Genomic DNA, 26234 nt, shown 5'->3' with positions numbered 1-26234 from the left:
AGCGAGAGAACACCGCCCGTGGAGTTTGAACAGTAGTTTTGACAAGTTACAATCTGGGTTCTGTGACTGACCACAACACATATGCATAATGGATCGATATAACTAATCAATATACAATATAAAGGGTAATGACCTTCCGAGCCTTACCTACGAATCTTTATCGGCAAGACTTCAAGTTTACTATTATCATTCTCTTTGCCACCATACTCTTTCATATTAACAATTATCAGCACTAAAGTAATTGCATATCGATATTTGCCATGACTCTAGAATCGTCCGTATTAAATGTCTGATTCTTGGCAACGCCGCCTCACATCAAGTTCCTCAAGTCATTCATAGATGGCGGAAGCAGCACAAATTTGGGGTACGAATCTGTCATCGACCAAAAGAACATTCCCTCTAATGGTATTTTCTCATAATGATACAAACATTGGTTTATAAGGCAGGAGTCAAGTTATTATTGGAGTCAAATGATATTATGAATGGATACGGAGACTCAGAAAGAGGGAGTTTGTCCAATAAAAAGCCGTTTCTTCTGCGCATTTGAAGTTGCCGGGCGACATATGTGCTTAGGGAAACATTCAACAACAACTGTTGGATGGTTCGCACCAAGTTCTACCGCTAAGGTAGCAATCGTTGTAAAGAAAATCTTTGAATCGTGGGGCATCGGCCTCCTCTTTATATTTTAGTGTTTCAAACATACTCTTAGTGAAGTCCTTTGTGTATCAAAAGGTGCTTATGTGGTCTCTGGATAGAATTAAAGGAGATCATTGTATAAAATCTCCCTAATCGAAGGGTCATCTCTATGGGGACTTGAGTCCTCTTGTGAAATAGAGATATGCAGAGTCACAACCAAAAGAAACAACAATACGTCACCGCGGGTCGCTATCATCAAAGCACCAAAGGATACCCTCCATATTTCCACCCTCCAGCTTCAGGTAATTCAAATGTTTACTTCAAGTCGTTGGGAATAAAAATTGTCATAAGTCTCGAATAGGGCGGAGGGGGAGGGACGGACGCCGGCTGACATTAGACAGCTCAGCTGACAATCGCTCGACTCTGCCTGGTGGCACTGGGAGGGCCACCGCCATATGAATGACATCTCGACTCGACCTCTTCCTTTCTGCTCTGCCTCTCACCCCTTTTCGCTTTTGCCTTCGCTTCCTCCTCCCACCTTCGCACTCACATTCCACCTGTTTCAGTCTCGGCCGCGATTTGGAAGTTTCGTCATCGTCTCGGGCTACCATGACATGCTTTGTGACACCCAAAAACGTTGCCCAGTTTCCTCCTCCCTCAGAGCCAAGGCTGAAAGCAGCTCAGTTTGCTTGCCCAGGCAGTCAGCAGGCCCAGGGTAGTCAAACAACAAGACCCAGGTGAATGAGGGTGCCGAGACAGCAGGGTTGCTAGATCTACTGTAGATGGCCATTGTTTCCTGGGGCGGACGATCAGGCTGCCTACCAGCAGGAGACCTGTCTTCGTGCACGCCCCCCTCGCCTCAGGCTTCCCTGATGGTTGAAGGGACTTGAGGGGCCATAACCTAGCCAATTGCTTACAGTGCACCTCATGTACCAGGGGAAATTCCAAAAAGTGTCACAAGGGGTGCAGGAGGCTAACTGATACACTGCAGCGCAGCCATTGGTCAGAAATGAATACAGCTGTACGGACACGAATCTGGCACGTCAGAGTTGAGTGTTCGCGTGGACGAGACTGGTGTAATCCAGCCTGGGTGCAAGTGGCACCTTGATGTTACAGGAGAAGCCTGGAAATTTGCAACCCTATCAGTCTCGTGTAGCCTATGGGTCATTCCCCTACACAAATGTCGGCCTCATGGTAAACTTGAAACTACTACCACGCCCGGTTCCTTTCAGTCGCTGACTGGGGTATTGACCGCCTTTTGTCTGCAGTTTTGTATGTGTTTGTCTTTCGTTTATGTTTATGGTTGTTTTGATGTTTTACATTCATCCCCAGGTGGCTGGTACTAAACCTGGTGCCCATTTTGCCCAGTAACTGGAAGTTGCCGAACCTAGAAGGCTGTGTAGGCCATGGTAGTAGTCTCAAGTTTGACTAAAGATGGTCGTTTTCCTTTTGCCTACAAATGGTTTAAAGATATGCCTATTAGCTATTTTCTTTTAATTTTTTTTACGGGTCCAATATTTTCGCTCTGCCGAACTAATTGCCTTACTGACATAAGCTATCACTCTGTCGCTTTCAATTCCATTCACCAATTGCTTCTGCATCAAACATCCACTCATATTTTGCTCGCATCCTTATATATACACTTCTGACTTACTGGTATCTGCATTATAGTCAGGGTAAGCCAACGCCACATCCTTCACCATCTCCTCTTTCAGTTTCCTTTCATTCCACGTTACAACTACTTTTCTTACAGCTTGTTCATTCTGACAACGGCTGTGCAATCCCCAAACAATCTTCCACAAACTTTCTATGAAACATGAATATGTCACCCAAACCTTTTGCGCCAACTCCAGCGTTGATTCTCCACCCTATTTTCACACGCTGAACACTCCCCAAATCTCTTGGCAATTGTATGTTCTCCATCACAAACACCTCCACTCCAGAAACCATCTTCAAACTTACTTGTCCATCCTTCTCCACATACAACTTCACACTTGTTTCACTCCCCATTCGTATCTATCATTTCTTTTTCCAGGTACACTTTTATCCTGTTTTTCTTCAAAAAATGCGTACCCCAGCACCATAACATACCTCTACTTCACTCTATTCACAACATAAAAACCATCCTCTTCTCACCTTATTCCTGCAACCATAACCAACTCTCAAACCTCGCTCACACCTTTATTTCCAATCCTCCAATCCCTGTTACATATCCAGCACATTCCTCTCTCCTTACTACATTTTCTTTTAATTTCTCATACACCTTTCTGAAAACCACATTTCCGCTACAACCAGTATCAATCAACGCCTTCAATAACACACCACATTCTACTCTAACACATGAACAATGATCTACTCATTCCCCAAAACAAACATTCTCACTCACATGCAACACATCTACAGTATCCCTTCCATACCAGAGGGCTCACCCCAGTAAACCCCCTTCATACTAAGTTTACTTGGGGTTGGGTTTGGTACAGCAGACTTCCTACACGTGACCCTCCATTCCACATCCGTCACACTTGCTCAGAGGGCTCTCACATGTCCTGACAAAATGCCCCTCATTCCACAGTTTCCACAACGACTTCCACTTACTCCTACTCTCGTCCACTCTGGCAGTCTCTCACTCAGTGCCCCCGCTTTCCACAGCCGAAACATTCGCCATTGGCCCATCTGCAGTCTGCTTTCACATGCCCAGTACTTCTACTCCTTTAACACTCCTTATCACTACTACTCATTCCCATCTGACTTCCCCTCACATTCCCATTTGCTCTGCTCACACTTCCACTCCTAAACCTCTCTCAGCTTCTGCTTCAGCTCCTTTTCATGTTATTCCCACATTCACTTGCACATTCTCTCTTCCTCTCCACCCAGTCTCCTACACTCCTCCCTCCATCACACTTATCTCCTCACTCAGACCCAGCGTACAACTCTTTTGGTACATCATCATCTACTGTCAGGTCTTCTTGGATCTTTAAAACATCCTCCCAATTTAAGCTCTTCCCCAACCACCACTTCCAATCTTTTTTCTTCTCATTCAAAAGTACCCTAATCTTCTCTTTCTTCCAGCCATTTCAGCGATCTTCTCCGCCGCCTCCATTCTTACCAAGCAATTTACTTTGCCTTTCCTGGCGTTCTCATCCATCGCCTCCCATTCTTGCAACCAATTTACTTTGCCTTTCTGGTTCTCATCCATCAGCCTCCATTCTTGCAACCAATTTTACTTTGCCTTTCCTGGGCGTTCTCATCCATCGCCTCCATTCTTGCAACCAATTTACTTTGCCTTTCCTGGCGTTCTCATCCATGCCTCCATACTTGCAACCAATTTACTTTGCCTTACCTGCAAATAGTTCTCATCCGCCAGCCTCCATTCTTACCTTAATTTACTTTGCCTTTCTGGCGTTCTCATCCATCGCCTCCATTCTTGCAACCAATTTACTTTGCCTTACCATGGCGTTCTCATCCATCGCCTCCATTCTTTTTAACCAATTTACTTTGCCTTTCTGGCGTTCTCATCCATCGCCTCCATTCTTGCAGCAATTTACTTTGCCTTACCTAGGCGTTTCTCATCCATCGCCTCCATTCTTGCAACCAATTTTACTTTGCCTTTCCTGGGCGTTCTCATCCATCGCCTCCATTCTTGCAACTAATTGCTGCCTTTCCTGAAGCGTTCTCATCCATCGCCTCCATTCTTGCAACCAATTTACTTTGCCTTTCCTGGGCGTTCTCATCCCGCCAGCCTCCATTCTTGCAACCAATTTACTTTGCACTTTCCTGGGCGTTCTCATCCATTGCCTCCGCCACTTGCAACCAATTTTACTTTGCCTTACCTGGATTTCTCATCCACTCGCCTCATTCTTGCAACCAATTTACTTTGCCCTTACCTGGGCGTTCCTCCATCACCTCCATTCTTACCAACCAATTTACTTTGCCTTTCCTGGGCGTTCTCATCCATCAACCTCATTCTTGCAACCAATTTACTTTTGTAGCACCTGGGTTCTCATCCATCGCCTCCATTCTTGCAACCAATTTACTTTTGCCTTTCCTGGGCGTTCTCATCATCGCCTCCATTCTTGCAACAATTTACTTTGCCTTTCCTGGGCGTTCTCATCCATCGCCTCCATTCTTTTAACCAATTTGCTACCTTTCCTGGGCGTTCTCATCCATCGCCTCCATTCTTGCACAGCAATTTACTTTGCCTTTCCTGGGCGTTCTCATCCATCCTTTCCATTCTTGCAACCAATTTACTTTGCCTTTCTGGGCGTTCTCATCCATCGCCTCCATTCAATAGCACAGCAATTTACTTTGCCTTTCCTGAAGGTCCTCATCCATTGCCTCCCATACTTGCAACCAATTTACTTTGCCTTTCCTGGGCGTTCTCATCCATCGCCTCCATTCTGCAACCAATTTACTTTGCCTTTCCTGAAGCGTTCTCATCCATCGCCATTCTTACCTTAATTTACTTTGCCTTTCCTGGGCGTTCTCATCCATCGCCTCATTCTTGCAGCAATTTACTTTGCCTTTCACCAAGGCGTTCTCATCATCGCCTCATTCTTGTAATTTACTTTGCTTTCCTGGTAGTTCTCATCCATCGCCTCATTCTTTAACCAATTTGCTGCCTTTCTGAGTTCTCATCCATCGCCTCCATTCTTGCAGCAATTTGCTTTTTGCCTTACCTGGGCGTTCTCATCCATCGCCTCCATTCTTGCCCAACCAATTTACTTTGCCTTACCTGGGCGTTCTCATCCATGCCTCCATTCTTGCAACCAATTACTTTACCTTACCTGAAGCGTTCTCATCCATCGCCTCCATTCTTGCAGCCAATTTACTTTGCCTTTCCTGGGCGTTCTCATCCATCGCCTCCATTCTTTTAACCAATTTACTTTGCCTTACCTGGGTACGTTCTCATCCATCGCCTCCATTCTTACCAACCAGTTACTTTGCCTTTCCTGAAGATTTCTCATCCATCGCCTCCATTCTTGCAACCAATTTACTTTGCCTTTCCTGGGCGTTCTCATCCATCGCCTCCATTCTTGCAGCAATTTACTTTTGCCTTTCTAAATTTCTCATCCATCGCCTCCATTCTTGCAACCAATTTGCTTTGCCTTTCCTCAGGCGTTCATCCATACGCCTCATTCTTGCAGCCAATTTTACTTTGCCTTTCCTGGGCGTTTTCTCATCCATTGCCTCCATACTTGCAGCAATTTACTTTTGCCTTACCTGTTCTCATCCATCAGCCTCCCATTCTTTAACCAATTTACTTTGCCTTACCTGGGCGTTCTCATCCATAGCCTCCATTCTTGCAACCAATTTACTTTGCCTTTCCTGGGCGTTCTCCATCCATACGCCTCCATTCTTGCAACCAATTACTTTGCCTTTCCTGGGCGTTCTCATCCGTACTCCATACTTGCAACCAATTTACTTTGCCTTACCTGGGCGTTCTCATCCTCGCCTCCATTCTTTACCAACCAATTACTTTGCCTTATAGGCGTTCTCATCCATCGCCTCCATTCTTGCAACCAATTTACTTTGCCTTACCTGGGCGTTCTCATCCATCGCCTCCATTCTTGCAACCAATTTACTTTGCCTTACCTGGGCGTTCTCATCCATCGCCTCCATTCTTGCAACCAATTTACTTTGCCTTACCTGGGCGTTCTGTCCATCGCCTCCATTCTTGCAGCAATTTACTTTGCCTTACCTGAGCGTTCTCATCCACTCCGCCTCCATTCTTGCAACCAATTTACTTTGCCTTACCTGGGCGTTCTCATCCATAGCCTCCATTCTTGCAACCAAGATTACTTTTGCCTTTCTGGGCGTTCTCATCCATCGCCTCCATTCTTGCAACCAATTTACTTTGCCTTTCCTAGGCGTTTCTCGTCGCCATGCTCATTCTTGCAACCAATTTACTTTGCCTTTCCTGGCGTTCTCATCCATCGCCTCCATTCTTACCAACAATTTACTTTGCCTTTCCTGGGCGTTCTCATCCATCGCCTCATTCTTGCAATAATTTACTTTGCCTTTCCTGGGCGTTCTCATCCTTCGCACTCCATTCTTGCAACCAATTTACTTTGCCTTACCACCAGGCGTTCTCATCCGCTAACCTCCATTCTTTTGTAATTTACTTTGCCTTACCTGGGCGATTCTCATCCATCGCCTCATTCTTGCAACAATTTACTTTGCCTTACCTGGGAGTTCTCTCCACTCGCCTCATTCTTGCAACCAATTTTACTTTGCCTTTCCTGGCGTTCTCATCCATCGCCTCCATTCTTGCAACCAATTTGCCTTTGCCTTACCTGGCGTTCTCATCCATCGCCTCCATTCTTGCAACAATTCTTTGCCTTTCCTAGGCGTTCTATCATCATCGCCTCCATTCTTGCAACCAGTACTTTGCCTTTCTGGGCGTTCTCATCACTGCTTTCCATTCTTGCAACCAATTTACTTTGCCTTTCTAGGCGTTCTCATCCATCGCCTCCATTCTTGCAACCAATTTACTTTGCCTTTCCTGGGCGTTCATCCATAGCCTCCATTCTTGCAACCAATTTGCTGCTGCCTTTCCTGGCGTTCTCATCCATTGCCTCCATACTTGCAACCAATTTACTTTGCCTTACCTGGGACATAAGCCATCAGCCTCCACATTCTCTTGCAACCAATTGCACACCTGGCGTTCTCATCCATAACCTCCATTCTTGCAACAATTTACTTTGCCTTTCCTGGGCGTTCTCATCCACTCGCCTCCATTCTTGCCTGTAATTTACTTTGCCTTTCCTGGCGTTCTCATCCATGCCTCCATACTTTGCAACCAATTTACTTGCCTTATAAGCGTTCTCATCCATCGCCTCCATTCTTGCAACCAATTTACTTTGCCTTACCTGGCGTTCTCATCCATCGCCTCCATTCTTGCAACCAATTGCTGCCTTACCTGGGCGTTTCTCATCCATCGCCTCCATTCTTGCAACGGTTACTTTGCCTTACCTGGTTCTCATCCATCGCCTCCATTCTTGCAATAATTTACTTTGCACTTACCAAGCGTTCTCATCCATCGCCTCCATTCTTACGTAATTTACTTTGCCTTACCTGATTCTCATCCATACGCCTCCATTCTTGCAACCAATTTACTTTGCACTTGCCTTACCGCAAGTTCTCATCCATCGCCTCCCATTCTTGCAACCAATTTACTTTTGCCTTTCCACCAGGCGTTCTCATCCACTCGCCTCCATTCTTACCAACCAATTTACTTTGCCTTTCCTGGGCGTTCTCATCCATTGCCTCCATACTTACACCTTAATTTACTTTTGCCTTACCTGGGCGTTTCTCATCCATCGCCTCCATTCTGCAACCAATTTACTTTGCCTTACCTGGCGTTCTCATCCGCCGCCTCCATTCTACAACCAATTTACTTTGCCTTACCTGGGCGTTCATCCATCGCCTCCATTCTTGCAGCAATTTACTTTGCCTTACCAGGCGTTCTCATCCATCGTACTCCATTCTTGCAATAATTGCTGCCTTACCTGGGCGTTCTCATCCATCGCCTCCATTCTTGCAACCAATTTACTTTGCCTTACCTGGGCGTTCCTCATCCATAAGCCTCCATTCTTGCAACCAATTTACTGCCTTACCTGGGCGTTCTCATCCATACGCCCTCCATTCTTGCAGCCAATTTACTTTGCCTTTCCTGGGCGTTCTCATCCATAAGCCTCCATTCTTGCAACCAATTTGCACTTTGCACTTTCCTGGGATTCTCATCCGCCATTCTCCATTCTTGCAACCAATTTTACTTTGCCTTTCCTGTTCTCATCATCGCCTCCATTCTTGCAACAATTTACTTTGCCTTTCCTGGCGTTCTCATCCTCGCCTCCATTCTTGCAACAATTTACTTTGCCTTTCCTGGGCGTTCTCATCCATCGCCTCCATTCTTACCTATATAATTGCTGCCTTACCTGTGTTCTCATCCATCGCCTCCATTCTTGCAACAATTTACTTTGCCTTACCTGGGCGTTCTCATCCATCGCCTCCATTCTTGCAACCAATTTACTTTGCCTTACCTGGGCGTTCTCATCCATCGCCTCCACATTCATGCAACCAATTACTTTGCCTTTCCTGGGCGTTCTCATCCATCGCCTCCATTCTTGCAAGCAATTACTTTGCCTTACCTGGGCGTTCTCATCCATCGCCTCCATTCTTGCAACCATTACTTTGCCTTTCCTGGGCGTTCTCATCCATCGCCTCCATTCTTGCAACAATTTTACTTTGCCTTTCCTGGGCGTTCTCATCCATCGCCTCTCCATTCTTGCAACCAATTTACTTTACCTTTCCTGGCGTTCTCATCCATCGCCTCCATTCTTTGGCTTAATTTACTTTGCTTTCCTGGCGTTCTCATCCGCCATTCTCCATTCTTGCAACCAATTTACTTTGCCTTTCACAGGCGTTCTCGTAAATTGCCTCCCATACTTGCAACCAATTTACTTTGCCTTACAGAGCGTTCTCATCCATCGCCTCATTCACCTTAATTTACTTTGCCTTACCTGGGCGTTCTCATCCATCGCCTCCATTCTTGCTGACCAATTTACTTTGCCTTTCACCAAGTGCGTTCTCATCCCGCCGCCTCCATTCTTGCAACCAATTTACTTTGCCTTTCCTGGGCGTTCCCTCATCCATTGCCTCCATACTTGCAACCAATTTACTTTGCCTTACCTGGGCGTTCATCCATCGCCTCCATTCTTGCCAACCATTTTACTTTGCCTTACCTGGGCGTTCTCATCCATCGCCTCCATTCTTGCAACCAATTTACTTTGCCTGGGCGTTCTCATCCCGCCGCCTCCATTCTTGCAACCAATTTGCTGCCTTACCTGGGCGTTCTCATCCATCGCCTCCATTCTTGCAACCAATTTACTTTGCCTTACCTGGGCGTTCTCATCCATCGCCTCCATTCTTGCAGCCAATTTACTTTGCCTGGCGTTCTCATCCATCGCCTCCATTCTTGCAACCAATTTACTTTGCCTTACCTGGCGTTCTCATCCTCGCCTCCATTCTTGCAGCCAATTTACTTTGCTGCCTTACCTGGGCGTTCTCATCCATCGCCTCCATTCTTGCAATAATTTACTTTACTTTCCTGAAGCGTTCTCATCCTCGCCTCCATTCTTACCTTAATTTACTTTGCCTTTCTAGGCGTTTCTCATCCATCGCCTCCATTCTTGCAACAATTTTACTTTGCCTTACCTGGGCGTTCTCATCATCAGCCTCATTCTTTTGACAATTTACTTTGCCCTTACCTGGGCGTTTCTCATCCATACCGCCTCCATTCTTACAACCAATTTCTTTGCCTTACCTGGGCATTCTCATCCATCGCCTCCATTTTGCAACCAATTTACTTTGCCTTTCCTGGGCTTCCATCCATCGCCTCCATTCTTGCAACCAATTTACTTTGCCTTTCCCATGCCTTTTCATCCATCGCCTCCATTCTTGCAACCAATTTACTTTGCCTTCCTGGGCTTCTCATCCATCGCTCCATTCTTGCAACCAATTTACTTTGCCTTTCCTGCTGCTCATCCATTGCCTCCATACTTGCAACCAATTCTTTGCCTACTTCCGGGCCCATCCATCGCCTCCATTCTTGCAACCAATTTATTTTGCCTTTCCTGCTGCTCATCCATCGCTCCATTCTGCAACCAATTACTTTGCCTACCGCTTCTCATCCATCGCTCATTCTTGCAACCAATTTACTTTGCCTTTCCTGGGCTGCTCATCCATCGCTCCATTCTTGCAAAATTATTTACTTTGCCTTACCTGGCGTTTCATCCATCGCCTCCATTCTTGCAACCAATTTACTTTGCCTTTCCTGCTTCATCCATCGCTCCATTTGCAACTAATTTACTTGCCTTTCCTGGGCGCTTCATCCACTACTTCCATTCTGCAACCAATTTGCATTTTGCCTTCCTGGGCAAGCCCATCCATCACTCCATCTTGCTAATCACTTTGCCTTTCCAATGCTTCTCATCCATTGCCTCCATATTTCACAGTAAACTAATTTACTTTGTTCACTAAGTGTTCCCTATATCCATCGCTCCATTCTTGCAAATCCACTTACTTTGCTCATACTCACAAGCCTCATCCATCACCTCCATTTTTTGCAACTAATTTACTTTGCTCTTCCATGCTTCATCCATCGCCTTCCATTTTGTAAACTAATTCCATTTTGTCTTTCCTGGTAGTTTCATCCATCGCTTCCAACATTCTTAAACTAATTTACTTTGCTCTTTCCCTCTACAAGCTCATCCATCGCTTCCATTCTTGCAAACTAATTTATTTATCTTTCCTGGCGTTTCTCATCTATTCGCCCCATTCTTGGTAACCACTTCTATTTTTGTCTCTTCCTAAGGTTCTCATCCATCGCCTCCATTCTTGCACCAATTTACTTTGCCTTTCCTGGGCGTTCTCATCCATCGCTCCATTCTGCAACCAATTTACTTTGCTTTCCTGGGCATGTTCTCATCCATTGCCTCCATTCTTGCAACCAATTTACTTTGCCTTTCCTGGGCGTTCTTCATCCATTACTCCATTCTTGCAACCAATTTATTTTGCCTCTTTCCTGGGTTCTTCATCCATCGCCTCCATTCTGCAACTAATTTACAACTTTGCCTCCATTCTTTCCATTTTGTTCTCATCCATCGCTCCATTCTTGCAACCAATTTACTTTGCCTTCCTGGCCGGTTCGTCCATCGCCTCCATTCTTGCAACCAATTTACTTTGCCTTTCCTGGGCTTCTCATCCATCGCTCCATTCTTGCAACCAATTTATTTTTTGCCTTCCTGGCGTTTCTCATCCATCGCTCCATTCTTGCAATCAATTTTACTTTGCCTGCTTTCCTGGGGCGTTTCTCATCCATCGCTCCATTCTTGCAATAATTTACTTTGCCCAATGGGCGTTCCATTTTGCAACCAATTTACTTTCCATTCTTTCATCCATCGCTTCTCATTTTGTAACTAATTTACTTTGCCTTTCTGGGTTCTCATCCATCGCCTCCATCTTTTGCAACAGTTTGCTTTTGTTTTACCTAGGCGTTTCTCATTTCTAATTTATTTGTTTTTTGCCATCCATCGCTCCATTTGTAACCAATTTTACTTTTGCTGCTTACCTGGAAGTTCTCATCCATTCTTGCCTAACCGTTCTTGCAACCATCCAGTTGCTTTGCAACCTTATTTTGCCTTTCCTTCTCATCCATCGCCTCCATTCTTTTAAACTAATTTACTTTTGCTATTTCCTGGGCGTTCTCATCCATTGCCTCCCATTCTTGCAAATAATTTATTTTTTCTTCCTGGGCGTTCTCATCCATCGCTCCATTCTTGCAACCAATTTGCTTTGCCTTTCCATGCTTCATCCATCGCCCATTCTGCAAATCAATTTACTTTGCCTTTTACCTACGTTTCATCCATCGCCCATTCTTGCAACCAATTTACTTTGCTCATCATGCTTCATCCATCGCTTCCATTCTTGCAACCAATTTACTTTGCCTTACTTGAAGCGTTCTATCCATCGCTTCTCATTTCTGGTAACTAATTTACTTTGCCTTTCTGGGTTGCTTCTATCCATCGCCTCCATTCTTGCAACTCAATTTATTTTTGTTTTACCTGGGCGTTTATCCATCGCTCCATTCTGCAACCAATTTACTTTGCCTTCCTCCATGCTTCATCCATTGCCTCCATACTTGCAACCAATTTACTTTTGCCTTACTCATGCTTCATCCATCGCTTCCATTCTTGCAACCAATTTATTTTGCTCTTTCCTGGGCTGCTTCATCCATCGCTTCCATTCTTGCAACCAATTTACTTTGCCTTTCCTATGCTTCATCCATCGCCTCCATTCTTGCAACCAATTTACTTTTGTTTTCCTGGGCGTTTCAGTCCATCACCCATTCTTGCAACCAATTTACTTTGCTTTTCCATATCGCTTCTCCCATTCTTGCAACCAATTTATTTTTTCTTCCTGGCTGTTTCTCATCCATCGCTCCATTCTTGCAACTAATTTTACTTTTTTCCATGCTTCATCCATCGCTTCCATTCTGCATCAATTTACTTTGCCTTCTGGGCGTTTCATCCATCGCCCATTCTTGCAACCAATTTTTTTGTCTTTCCATGCTTCTATCCATTACTTTCCATTCTTGCAACCAATTTACTTTGCCTTATTTTCCTATCCATCATTTCCATTCTTGTAACCATTGCTGTTTCCATACTTGTAATCCAATTTACTTTTGCACTTACCTTTGTTTTTCATCCATCGCTCTCCATTCTTGCAACCAATTTACTTTGCTCATTTCTGGCTTTTCTTGTTTCATCCATCGCCCATTCTGCAAATCCATTCATTTGTTTTACTTCATGCTTCATCCATCGCCTCCATTCTTGAAACCAATTTACTTTGCCTTTTACATCCTGGGCTCCATTCTCATCCATCGCCTCCCATTCTTGCAACCGTTCTTTATTTTTTGCCTTTCCTGGCGTTTCTCATCCATCGCCTCCATTCTTGCAACTAATTTTACTTTGCCTTTCCTGGGTTTCATCCATCGCACTCCATTCTGCAACCAATTTACTTTTTGCCTTTTTACCATATCCATTCTTCATCCATCGCCCCATTCTTCCAACCAACCAATTTTGCCTTTCCTGGCGTTCTCATCCATCGCCTCCATACTTGCAACCAATTTACTTTGCCTTTCCACCCATGTTCTCATCCATCGCTCCATTCGCATTCTTGTAACCATTCTTGCAGCAATTTACTTTGCCTTTCCTGGGCGTTCTTCATCCATCATTTGCCATTCATTCTGCAACCACTTTCTTTGCCAATTCCATGGGCTTCATCCATCGCTTCCATTCTGCAAACTAATTTACTTTGTCTTTTCCTAATGGCTCTTATCCATCGCTTCCATTCTTTATTTAACCTATCCATCGCTTCCATTCTTGCAACCAATTTATTTGTCTTGATCTCCAATGCGTTTCTATCCATCATCTCCATTCTTGCAATCAATTTATTTTTGCCTTTACCTGCTGCTTCCTTCATCCATCACCGCTTCCATTCTGCAAACTAATTTCATTTTGCCTTACTCCATGCTCATCCATCGCTTCCATTCTTAACTAATTTATTTTTGCCTTTCTTCCATTCTTGCAAACTAATTTACTTTGTTTCATTTGGCGTTTCATCCATCGCTTCTCCATTCTTGCAAACTAATTTACTTGCTTTTCTTGGCGTTTCTTATCCATCTTCCATTCTGCAACAATTTATTTTGCCTTTCCTCGTTTCATCCATCGCCCCATTCTGCAACTAATTTACTTTGCCTTTCCTGGCGCTTCTCATCCATCGCTTCCATTTCTGTAACTAATTTATTTTTGGTTTTCCTGCTCATCCATCGCCTCCATTCTTGCAACCAATTTATTTTTTGCTCTTCCCAATGTTTCATCCATTGCCTCCATACTTGTAACCAATTTATTTTTAGCTTTTCCTGGCTGCTTATCCATTGCCTCCATTCTTGCAACTAATTTATTTTGTTTTTATCGCTTCCATTCTGTAACCAATTTACTTTGCCTTTCCTGGGCGTTTCATCCATCGCCTCCATTCTGTAAATCCAATTTATTTTGCCTTCCTGGCTGCTTCATCCATTGCCTTCCATTCTTGCAACCAACCTACTTTGCCTTTTACCTGATGCTCATCCATCGCTCCATTCTTGCAAACCAATTTATTTTTGCCTTTCCTGGGCTGCTTCTCATCCATTGCTTCCATTCTTGCAACCAATTTACTTTGCCTTTACTCCATGCTTCATCCATCGCTTCCATTCTTAACTAATTTATTTTTGCCTTACCTGGCGTTTCATCCATCGCTCCATTTTGTAAACTAATTTACTTTGCCTTACCATGGGCCGTTTCTCATCTGATCGCTTCCATTCTTGCAACCAATTTACTTTGCCTACTTCCATGTTTCATCCATCGCTCCATTCTGCAACCAATTTATTTTTTTGCTTCACTGTTTTTTTCATCCATCATTTTTGTTTTTCCATTCATCTGCAAACTAATTTATTTTTGGTTTACCTGGGCTTCTTATCCATCGCTCATTCTGTAACCATTTCCATTTTGTTTTTCTTCATGCTTCATCCATCGCCCATTCTTGCAACCAATTTATTTTTGTTTCCTCACAGTTTTTCCATCACTTCATTCTGCAACCATTTACTTTGCCTTCCTGGGCTATCCATCGCCTCCATTCTTGCAACCAATTTATTTGGTTTCCTGGCGTCATCCATCGCTCCATTCTGCAACTAATTTACTTTGCCTTACTTGGCGCTTCTCATCCATCGCTTCCATTCTTGCAAACTACTGATGCTTTGTTTTCCATCCATCCATCGCCTAAACCATTCATGCTTCATCCATCACTTCCAAACTAATTCCATTTGCCTTACTTGCTGCCTTCGCATCCATCGCCTCCATTATTTTTGCTCTTTCCTGTTTCTATCCATCGGCTTCCATTCTTGCAACTAATTGCCTTTATTTTCCTGGCGTTTCTCATCCATCATCCATCTGTAAACTAATTTACTTGGTTTTCCTTTCTGCTTCTTTATCCATCTTTCCATTCTGCAAACTTATTTTTGCCTTTACCTATCGCTCCATTCTTGCAAACTAATTTGATTGTCTGCCTTCCCAAGGTTCTCATCCATCGCCTCCATTCTGCAACCAATTTACTTTGCCTTTCCTGGGCTGCTTCCATCCATTGCCTCTCCATACGCCTGCAACCACACCCATTTTGCCTTTCCCATCTTTTCCATCCGGTAAACTAATTTATTTTTGCCTTCCTGGGTTTCTCATCCATCACCTCCATTCTTAAAAACTAATTTATTTTGCTCTTCTCCCTGCCTTTATCCATTGCCTCCATACTTGCAACTAATTTATTTGCCTTCAGCCCATCCATCGCCTCCATTCTTGTAAACTAGTCTATTTTTGCCTTTCCTGCGCTCATCCACGCCCATTCTTGCAAACTAATGATTTTTTTCCATGTTTCTTCTACATCCATCGCCTCCATTCTTGCAACCAATTTACTTTGCCTTTCCTGGGCTTCTTCATCCATCGCCCATTCTTGCAAACTTTTTCAATTCCCATTTTCTCTCTTTGCCTTTCCTGTTTCATCCATCGCCCACATTCTTGCAACCAATTTACTTTTGCCTTTCCATGCTTCATCCATCGCTCCATTCTTGCAACTAATTTACTTTGCCTTTCCTGGGCGCTTCATCCATCGCCCATTCTTGCAACCAATTTATTTTGCCTTTCCTGGGCTGCCTTCATCCATCGCTCCATTCTCCTGTAAACTAATTTACTTTGCCTTTCCATGCTCATCCATTGCCTCCATACTTGCAACCAATTTACTTTGCTCATCATGCTTCATCCATCGCTCCATTCTGGGTAACCAATTTACTTTGCCTTGCCTGGGCTGCCTTCATCCATCACCTCCATTCTTGCAACCACTCCTATTTTTGCCTTCCTGGGCTGCCTCATCCATCGCCCATTCTGCAAACTAATTTACTTTGCCTTTCCTGGGCGCTTCATCCATCGCTCCATTCTTGCAACCAATTTATTTTGTCTTTCCTGGCTGCTCTCATCCATCGCCCATTCTTGCAACCAATTACTTTGCCTTTCCCCAGTGCTTTCATCCATCGCCCATTCTTGCAACCAATTTTTGCCTTCCTGGGCTGCTTCTCATCCATCGCCTCCATTCTTGCAACCAATTTACTTTGCCTTTCCTAGGTGCTCATCCATCCATTTCTAATTTATTTTTGCTCCATTCTGTAAACTAATTTATTTTTGCCTTCCTGGCTGTTTCATCCATCAGCTCCATTCTTGCAACCAATTTACTTTGCCTTCCTGGGCTGCTTCATCCATTGCCTCCATTCTTAACCAATTTATTTGCCTTTCCTGGGTGCTCATCCATCGCTCCATTCTTGCAACCAATTTATTTTTTGCCTTTCCAATTTATTTGCCTTTCGCTCATCCATCGCCTCCATTCTTGCAACCAATTTACTTGCCTTCCTGGCGCTTCATCCATCGCCCATTCTTGTAACCAATTTACTTTTGCCTTCCCTGCTGCTCATCCATCACCTCCATTCTTGCCAACCACTTTGCCTTTTTGGGCGTTTTGCTCCTTTCCCAATTGCTTTGCCTTTCCATCGCTCCATTCTTGCAACCAATTTACTTTGCCTTTCCCAAGGTTTTCATCCATCGCTTCCATTCTTGCAAACCAATTTACTTTGCTCATTTCCTCCAATTGCTTTTCATCCATCGCCCATTCTTGCAAACTAATTTATTTTTGCCTTACCTGGGCGTTCTCATCCATCGCCCATTCTTGCAACAATTACTTTGCCTTTCCTGGGGTTCTCATCCATCGCCTCCATTCTTGCAACTAATTTACTTTGCCTTACCTGGGCGTTCTCATCCATCGCTCCATTCTTGCAACCAATTTACTTTGCCTTTCCCTGGCTGTTCTCATCCATCGCCCATTCTGCAAACTAATTTATTTTGCCTTTCCTGGGCTGTTCTCATCCATCGCCTCCATTCTTGCAACCAATTTATTTTTGCTTTCCTGGGCGTTCATCCATCGCTCCATTCTTGCAACCACCATTTTTGCCTTTCCCATGCTCTCATCCATCGCCTCCATTCTGCAACCAATTTACTTTGCCTTCCTAAGTTTCATCCATCGCCCATTCTTGCAACCAATTTATTTTTGCCTTTCCTGGGCGCTTCTCATCCATTGCTCCATTCTTGCAACCAATTTATTTTTTGCCTTGCCTCCATTCTTGTAACCAATTTACTTTTTGCTTTCTCATCCATCGCTCCATTCTTGCAACCAATTTACTTTGCCTTTCCTGGCCTCATCCATCGCCTCCATTCTTGCAACCAATTTACTTTGCCTTTCCTGGGCGTTCTCATCCATCGCCTCCATTCTGCAACCAATTTGCTTCATCCATCATTCTTGCAACCAATTTACTTTGCCTTTTCCCTTTCCATCCATCGCCTCCCATTCTGCAACCATTTACATTTTGCCTTCCTGGGGCGTTCTCATCCATCGCTCCATTCTTGCAACCAATTTACTTTGCCTTTCCTGGGCGTTCTCATCCATCGCCTCCATTCTTGCAACCAATTTACTTTGCCTTTCCTTGCTCTCATCCTCTCATCCATCGCCTCCATTCTTGCAACCAATTTACTTTGCCTTTCCTGGCGTTCTCATCCATCGCCTCCATTCTTGCAACCAATTTTTTTGCCTTTCCTGGGCGTTTCTCATCCATCGCTCCATTCTTGCAACCAATTTACTTTTTGCCTTTCCTGGGCGTTCTCATCCATCGCTCCATTCTTGCAACCAATTTACTTTGCCTTTCCTGGGCGTTCTCATCCATCGCCTCCATTCTTGCAACCAATTTACTTTGCCTTTCCTGGGCGTTCTCATCCATCGCCTCCATACTTGCAACCAATTTACTTTGCCTTACCTGGGCGTTCTCATCCATCGCCTCCATTCTTGCAACCAATTTACTTTGCCTTACCTGGGCGTTCATCCATCGCCTCCATTCTTGCAACCAATTTACTTTGCCTTCCTGGGCGTTTCATCCATCGCTCCATTCTTGTAAACCAATTTACTTTGCCTTTCCTGGGCGTTCTCATCCATCGCTCCATTCTTGCAACCAATTTACTTTGCCTTTCCTGGCTCTCATCCATCTCCATTCTTGCAACCAATCCATCGCTCTCATCCATCCATTCTTGCAACCAATTTACTTTGCCTTTCCTGCAACCAATTTATTTTTGGCGTTCTCATCATCCATCGCTTCCATTCTTGCAAAACTAATGCATTTTTTGCCTACTTACCTGGGCGTTTTTATCCACGTTTCTCCATTCTGGTAAAACGCTTTCAATTTATTTTGCCTACCACGTTTCCTCATCCATCGCTTCCATTCTGCAAACTAATTTGATTGCCTTTCCTGGGTGCTTTCATCCATCGCTTCCATTCTGTAAACTAATTCACTTTTATTTTCCTGGGCTTCCTCATCCATCGCCTTCCCATCTTGTAAACTAATTTACTTTGCTCTTCCTGGGTTTCTCCATCCATTGCCTCCATTCTTGCAAACCAATTTATTTTTGCTCTTCTTCATTTGGCGTTTCAGTATCCATCGCTCATTCTTGGGTAAACTAATTTATTTTATTTTCCATGCTCATCCATCGCCTCCATTCTTAAACCTCCCATTTTGCCTTTACCTGGGCGTTCCCATCCATCACTCCATTCTTGGTAAACTAATTTACTTTGTCTTTCCCAAGGTTCTCATCCATCGCTCCATTCTTGCAACCACTAATTTCCATTTTCTACCTGCAAGGCTTCCATCCATCGCTTCCATTCTTGCAACTAATTTTATTTTGCCTTTCCTGCGTGCTCATCCATCGCTCCATTCTGCAACTAATTTCATTTTGCCTTTCCCAAGGTTCTCATCCATCGCTCCATTCTTGGGTAACTAATCTATTTCTGCCTTCCCAAGGTTCCTAATCCATCGCCTCCATTCCCTGTAACCAATTTACTTTGCCTTCCTGGGCTGCTTCCATCCATTGGCTCCATACTTCTGCAACCACACTCCATTTTGCTCCATCTAATGTTCATCCATCGCCTCCATTCCAAACTAATTTACTTTTGCCTCACCTAAGTGTTCTCATCTCATCACCTATTCTTGGTAAACTAATTTCCATTTTGCCTTTCCCATGCCTTTATCCATCGCCTCCATTCTGTAAACTAATTTATTTGGCCTTCCCAATGCTCATCCATCGCCTCCATTCCTTGCAAACTAGTCTCACTTTGCCTCCTTCCTGGGCGCTCATCCATCACCCATTCTTGCAAATCACCGATTTTGGTTTTCCAAGCAAGTTCCTACTCCATCGCCTCCATTCTGCAACCAATTTACTTTGCCTTCTCTGGGCGCTTCTATCCATCACCCATTCTGCAAACTAATTTACTTTGCCTTCCCAAGGTTTCCTGTATCCATCGCTCCATTCTGCAACCAATTTATTTTGCCTTTCCTGGGCTTTCATCCATCGCCTCCATTCCTTGCAACTTTATGCCTTTTCCATCCATTCCATTTGCAAATCCACCCCATTTTTGCCTTCCTGGGCTGCTCATCCATCGCTCCATTCTTAAAAATCCCATCGCATCCATCCATACTTGCAACTAATTTATTTGCCTTTCCTGGGGCTCCATCCATCGCCCATTCTTGCAACCAATTTATTTTTGCCTTTCCTGCATGCTCATCCACCCATTCTGTAATCACTTTCATCCATCTTCCATCCATACTTGCAACTAATTTATTTTGCTTTTCCTTCATGCTTCATCCATCATTTCCATTCTTGCAACCATTTCTTATTTTTGCCTTTCCCTGGCCTTTCATCCATCACCTCCATTCTTGCAACCAATTTATTTTGCCTTTCCTGCTTCATCCATCGCTCCATTCTTGCAACCAATTTATTTTTGCCTTCATTTTGCCTTTCCTGGCGCTCTCATCCATCGCCCATTCTTGCAAACCAATTTACTTTTGCCTTTCCTGGGCTGCTTCATCCATCGCTCCATTTCTAAACTAATTTTTTGCCTTTCCCCAATGCTCATCCATTGCCTCCATTCTTGCAACCACCCCATTTTTTTGCCTTTCATGCAAGTCATCCATCGCCCATTCTTGCAACCAATTTACTTTGCCTTACCTGGGCTTCATCCATCACCTCCATTCTTGCAACCACCATTCCCTGGTAACCACCTTACTTTGGCTGCTTCTCTCATCCATCGCCCATTCTGCAAACAATTTACTTTGCCTTTCCTGGGCTGCCTCATCCATCGCCCATTCTTGCAACCAATTTATTTTTGCTTTCCATTCATCCATCGCTCCATTCTTGCAAACTAATTTACTTTGCCTTCCTGGGCTCATCCATCGCCCATTCTTGTAACATTTTTCCATCATCCATCCCTCCATTCTTGCAACTAATTTATTTTTGCCTTTCCTATCCTCATCCATCGCTCCATTCTTGCAACCAATTTACTTTGCCTTCCTGGGCGTTTCTTATCCATCGCTCCATTCTTGCAACTAATTTACTTTGCCTTTCCTGCTTCATCCATTGCCTCCATCCATTGCCTTTCCATATTTCATGGCAACCAATTTATTTTGCCTTACCTGGGCTGCTCTCATCCATCGCCTCCATTCTTAAACCAATTTATTTTTGCCTTCCATCGCTCCATTCTTGGCTGCTTTCATCCATCGCCTCCATTCTTGTAAACCAATTTATTTTGCCTTTCCTGGGCTGCTTCATCCATCGCTCCATTCTTGCAACCAATTTATTTTTGCCTTTCCTGGGCGTTTCCTCATCCATCGCCTCCATTCTTGGTAAACCAATTTACTTTTGCCTTTCCTGGGCGTTCTTCATCCATCGCCCATTCTGCAACCAATTTATTTTGCCTTCCTTGTTTCATCCATCGCCCATTCTTGCAACTAATTTACTTTGCCTTTCCTGGGCGTTCTCATCCATCGCCTCCATTCTGCAAACTAATTTCTTTCTTTCCTGTGCTGTTTCATTCATCCGCTCATCCATCGCTCCATTCTTGCAACCAATTTTTTTGCCTTTCCTGGGCGTTCTCATCCATCGCTCCATTCCACTTTTGCCTTTCCTGGGCGTTTCTCATCCATCGCCTCCATTTGCAACCAATTTATTTTTGCCTTTCCTGGTTTTCATCCATCGCTCCATTCTTGCAACCAATTTATTTTGCCTTTTCCCTGGGCGTTCTCATCCATCGCTCCATTCTGCAACCAATTTACTTTTGCCTTTCCCTGGGCTTTGCCTTACCTGGGCGTTCTCATCCATCGCCCATTCTTGCATCGTTCTCATCCATTCCATTTGCAACCAATTTACTTTGCCTTTACCTGGGCGTTCTCATCCATCGCTCCATTCTTGCAACCAATTTACTTTTTGCCTTTCCTGGCGTTCTCATCCATTCCATTCTTGCAACCAATTTACTTTGCCTTTCCTGGGCTTTCATCCATCCATTCTGCAACTAATTTACTTTGCCTTTCCTGGGCGTTTCATCCATCGCCCATTCTGCAACCAATTTTACTTTGCCTTCATCCATCACCTCCATTCTTGGCAAAATCATCCACTTTTTTGCCTTTCCTCATCCATCGCCTCCATTCTTGCAACCAATTTACTTTGCTCTTACCTAATGCTTTCATCCATCGCTCCATTCTTGCAACCAATTTACTTTTTGCCTTTCCTGGGCTGTTTCATCCATTCCATTCTTGCAACCAATTTATTTTTTGCCTTTCCTGGGCGTTCTCATCCATCGCTCCATTCTTGCAACCAATTTACTTTGCCTTTCCTGGGCTGCTTCTCATCCATCGCCTCCATTCTTGCAACCAATTTATTTTTGCCTTTCCTGGGCAGGCGTTCTCATCCATCGCCTCATTCTTGCAACTAATTTATTTTGCCTTTCCTGCGTTCTCATCCACCCCATTCTTGCAACAATTTATTTTGCCTTCCTGGGGCGTTTCATCCATGCTCCATTCTTGCAACCAATTTACTTTGCCTTACCTGGGCGTTTCATCCATCGCCTCCATTCTTGCAACTAATTTACTTTGCCTTTCCTCCTCATCCATCGCTAATTTCCATTCTTGCAACCAATTTACTTTGCCTTTCCTGGGCGTTTCTCATCCATCGCTCCATTCTTGCAACCAATTTACTTTGCCTTTCCTGGGCGTTCTCATCCATCGCCTCCATTCTTGCAACCAATTTACTTTGCCTTTCCTGGGCGTTCTCATCCATCGCCTCCATTCTTGCAACCAATTTACTTTGCCTTTCCTGGGCGTTCTCATCCATCGCCTCCATTCTTGCAACCAATTTACTTTGCCTTTCCTGGCTCTCATCCATCGCCTCCATTCTTGCAACCAATTTACTTTGCCTTTCCTGCTCCATTCTCATCCATCGCTCCATTCTTGCAACCAATTTACTTTGCCTTACCTGGGCGTTTCTCATCCATCGCTCCATTCTTGCAACCAATTTATTTTTGCCTTTTGCCTTTCATCCATCGGCTCCATTCTTGCAACCAATTTACTTTGCCTTACCTGGGCGTTCTCATCCATCGCCTCCATTCTGTAAACCAATTTACTTTGCCTTTCCTGGGCGTTCTCATCCATCGCTCCATTCTTGCAACCAATTTATTTTTGCCTTTCCTGGGCGTTCTCATCCATCGCTCCATTCTTGCAACCAATTTATTTTTGCCTTTCCTGGGCTGTTCTCATCCATCGCCTCCATTCTTGCAATAATTTACTTTGCCTTTCCTGCAACCAATTTACTTTGCCTTACCTGGGCGTTTCTCATCCATCGCTCCATTCTTGCAACCAATTTACTTTTTACCTGGGCGTTCTTTGCCTTTCCACCTGGGCGTTTCTCATCCATCGCTCCATTCTTGCAACCAATTTACTTTTGCCTTTCCTGGGCTGTTCTCATCCATCGCTCCATTCTTGCAACCAATTTACTTTGCCTTTCCTGGGCGTTCTCATCCATCCATCTTGCCAACCATACTTGCAACATCCAATTCTTGCAACTAATTTACTTTTGCCTTTCCCGTTCTCATCCATCATCTCCATTCTTGCAACCAATTTATTTTTTGCCTTTCCTGGGTTCTCATCCATCGCTCCATTCTGCAACCAATTTACTTTGCCTTTCCTGGCGTTCTCATCCATCGCCTCCATTCTTGCAACCAATTTACTTTGCCTTTCCTGGGCGTTCTCATCCATCGCCTCCATTCTTGCAACCAATTTACTTTGCCTTTCCTGGGCGTTCTCATCCATCGCCTCCATTCTTGCAACCAATTTACTTTTTGCCTTTTCCTGGGCTGTTCTCATCCATCGCTCCATTCTGCAACCAATTTACTTTGCCTTACCTGGGCATTGTCCATTCTTCATCCATCGCTCCATTCTGCAACCAATTTACTTTGCCTTTCCTGGGGCGTTCTCATCCATCGCCTCCATTCTTGCAACCAATTTACTTTTTTTTGCGTTCTCATCCATCGCTCCATTCTGTAACCAATTTACTTTTGCCTTACCTGGGCGTTCTCATCCATCGCTCCATTCTTGCAACCAATTTACTTTTGCCTTACCTGGGCGTTCTCATCCATCGCCTCCATTCTTTGCAACCAATTTCATCCATCGCTCATCCATTCATTTGCAACCAATTTACTTTGCCTTACCTGGGCTTCTCATCCATCGCCTCCATTCTTGCAACCAATTTATTTTTGCCTTTCCTGGGCGTTTCTCATCCATCGCTCCATTCTTGCAACCAATTTGGGCGTTTCTCATTTGCCATTCTTGCAAACCAATTTGGGCGTTCTCATCCATCGCCTCCATTCTTGCAACCAATTTACTTTGCCTTTCCTGGGCGTTCTCATCCATCGCCTCCATTCTTGCAACCAATTTACTTTGCCTTTCCTGGGCGTTCTCATCCATCGCCTCCATTCTTGCAACCAATTTACTTTGCCTTACCTGGGCGTTCTCATCCATCGCTCCATTCTTGCAACCAATTTACTTTTGCCTTACCTGGGCGTTCTCATCCATCGCCTCCATTCTTGCAACCAATTTACTTTGCCTTTCCCATGTTCTCATCCATCGCCTCCATTCTTGCAACCAATTTATTCATCCACTCCATTGCAACCCTTTGCCTTACCTGGCGTTCTCATCCATCGCCTCCATTCTTGCAACCAATTTACTTTTTGCCTTACCTGGGCGTTCTCATCCATCGCTCCATTCTTGCAACCAATTTACTTTGCCTTTCCTGGCGTTCTCATCCATCGCCTCCATTCTTGCAACCAATTTACTTTGCCTTACCTGGGCGTTCTCATCCATCGCCTCCATTCTTGCAACCAATTTACTTTGCCTTACCTGGGCGTTCTCATCCATCGCCTCCATTCTTGCAACCAATTTACTTTTTGCCTTACCTGGGCGTTCTCATCCATCGCCTCCATTCTTGCAACCAATTTATTTTGCCTTACCTGGGCGTTCTCATCCATCGCCTCCATTCTTGCAACCAATTTATTTTGCCTTTACCTGGGCTGTTTCTCATCCATCGCCTCCATTCTTGCAACCAATTTTTTTTGCCTTTCCTGGGCGTTCTCATCCATCGCCTTTTGCAACCAATTTATTTTTGCCTTTACCTGGGCGTTCTCATCCATCGCTCCATTCTGCAACCAATTTACTTTGCCTTACCTGGCGTTCTCATCCATCGCCTCCATTCTTGCAACCAATTTACTTTGCCTTTCCTGGGCGTTCTCATCCATCGCCTCCATTCTTGCAACCAATTTACTTTGCCTTACCTGGGCGTTCTCATCCATCGCCTCCATTCTTGCAACCAATTTACTTTGCCTTACCTGGGCGTTCTCATCCATCGCCTCCATTCTTGCAACCAATTTACTTTGCCTTACCTGGGCGTTCTCATCCATCGCCTCCATTCTTGCAACCAATTTACTTTGCCTTTCCTGGGCGTTCTCATCCATCGCCTCCATTCTTGCAACCAATTTACTTTGCCATCCATCGCTCCATTCTGCAACCAATTTACTTTGGTTTTCATCCATTCTCATCCATGCTCTCATCCATCGCTCCATTCTTGCAACCAATTTATTTTTGCTTTTTCCAAGCTATCCATCGCTTCCATTCTGCAACTAATTTACTTTGCTCTTCCTACTGCTTCTCTATCCATCGCTCCATTCTTGCAACAACCAATTTACGGTTTTCCTGGGCTGCGCCTCATCCATCGCCTAATTTTTGCAACCAATTTACTTTGCCTTTCCTGGGCATTTCATCCATCGCCCATTCCTGCAAACTAATTTACTTTGCTCTACTTGGTGTTTCTCATCTATCTCCATTCTGGGTAACTACCATTTTGCCTTTTCCTTCATCTATCGCTCCATTCTTGCAACTAATTTATTTTGCCTTTCCACATCCATTTTGCCTTTTTTCCTGGTCATTTGCCTTTCCTCTCATCCATCCATCGCTTCATCCATTGCCTCCATAAACCAATTTACTTTTGCCTTCTCCTGGCTGCTCTCATCCATCGCCTCCATTCTGCAACTAATTTTATTTTGCCTTCCTGGGCGCTTCATCCATCGCCTCCCATTCTGGGTAACCACCTACTTTGCCTTTCCCATGCTCATCCATTGCCTCCATTCTTGCAACCAATTTACTTTGTCTTTCCTGGGCTGCCTCTCATCCATCGCATACTTGCCATTCTTTGCAACCATCCATCATTTTTCTTCAACTAAGCCTTATTTTACATCCATCATCCATTCATTTGTAAACCAATTACTTTGGCTCACTCATGCTTCTCATCCATCGCCCATTCTTGCAACCAATTTACTTTGCCTTTCCTCATCCATCGCTCCATTCTGCTTTTGCTCATCCATCCATCGCTCCATTCTGCAAACTAATTTATTTGCCTTACCTGGGCTGCTTCATCCATCGCCCATTCTGCAAACTAATTTACTTTGCTTTCCTGGGCCATGCTCTCATCCATCGCCCATTCTGCAAC

The 26234-nt window shown here is 44.3% G+C and overlaps 1 protein-coding gene across 3 annotated transcripts in view; it reads left to right on the top strand.

Annotated features, from left to right (window-relative positions):
- Positions 1-589: 589 nt before the first annotated feature.
- LOC136843737 (eukaryotic translation initiation factor 4 gamma 1-like) overlaps positions 590-26234 on the top strand; it is a 721796-nt gene continuing 696151 nt past the window's right edge. For 2 of the 3 annotated variants that reach the window (XM_067112379.1, XM_067112380.1), the window contains exon 1: positions 590-938. In XM_067112379.1, the coding sequence (XP_066968480.1) occupies positions 839-938 (100 nt within the window). In that variant the 5' untranslated portion in view covers positions 590-838. The remainder of the gene's footprint in view (positions 939-26234) is intronic. The other variant, XM_067112378.1, reaches the window with a different exon arrangement.

Source organism: Macrobrachium rosenbergii, chromosome 12 (assembly GCF_040412425.1).
Source record: "Macrobrachium rosenbergii isolate ZJJX-2024 chromosome 12, ASM4041242v1, whole genome shotgun sequence".
Taxonomy (NCBI): domain Eukaryota; kingdom Metazoa; phylum Arthropoda; class Malacostraca; order Decapoda; family Palaemonidae; genus Macrobrachium; species Macrobrachium rosenbergii.
This window is presented reverse-complemented; position numbering and strand designations above follow the sequence as displayed.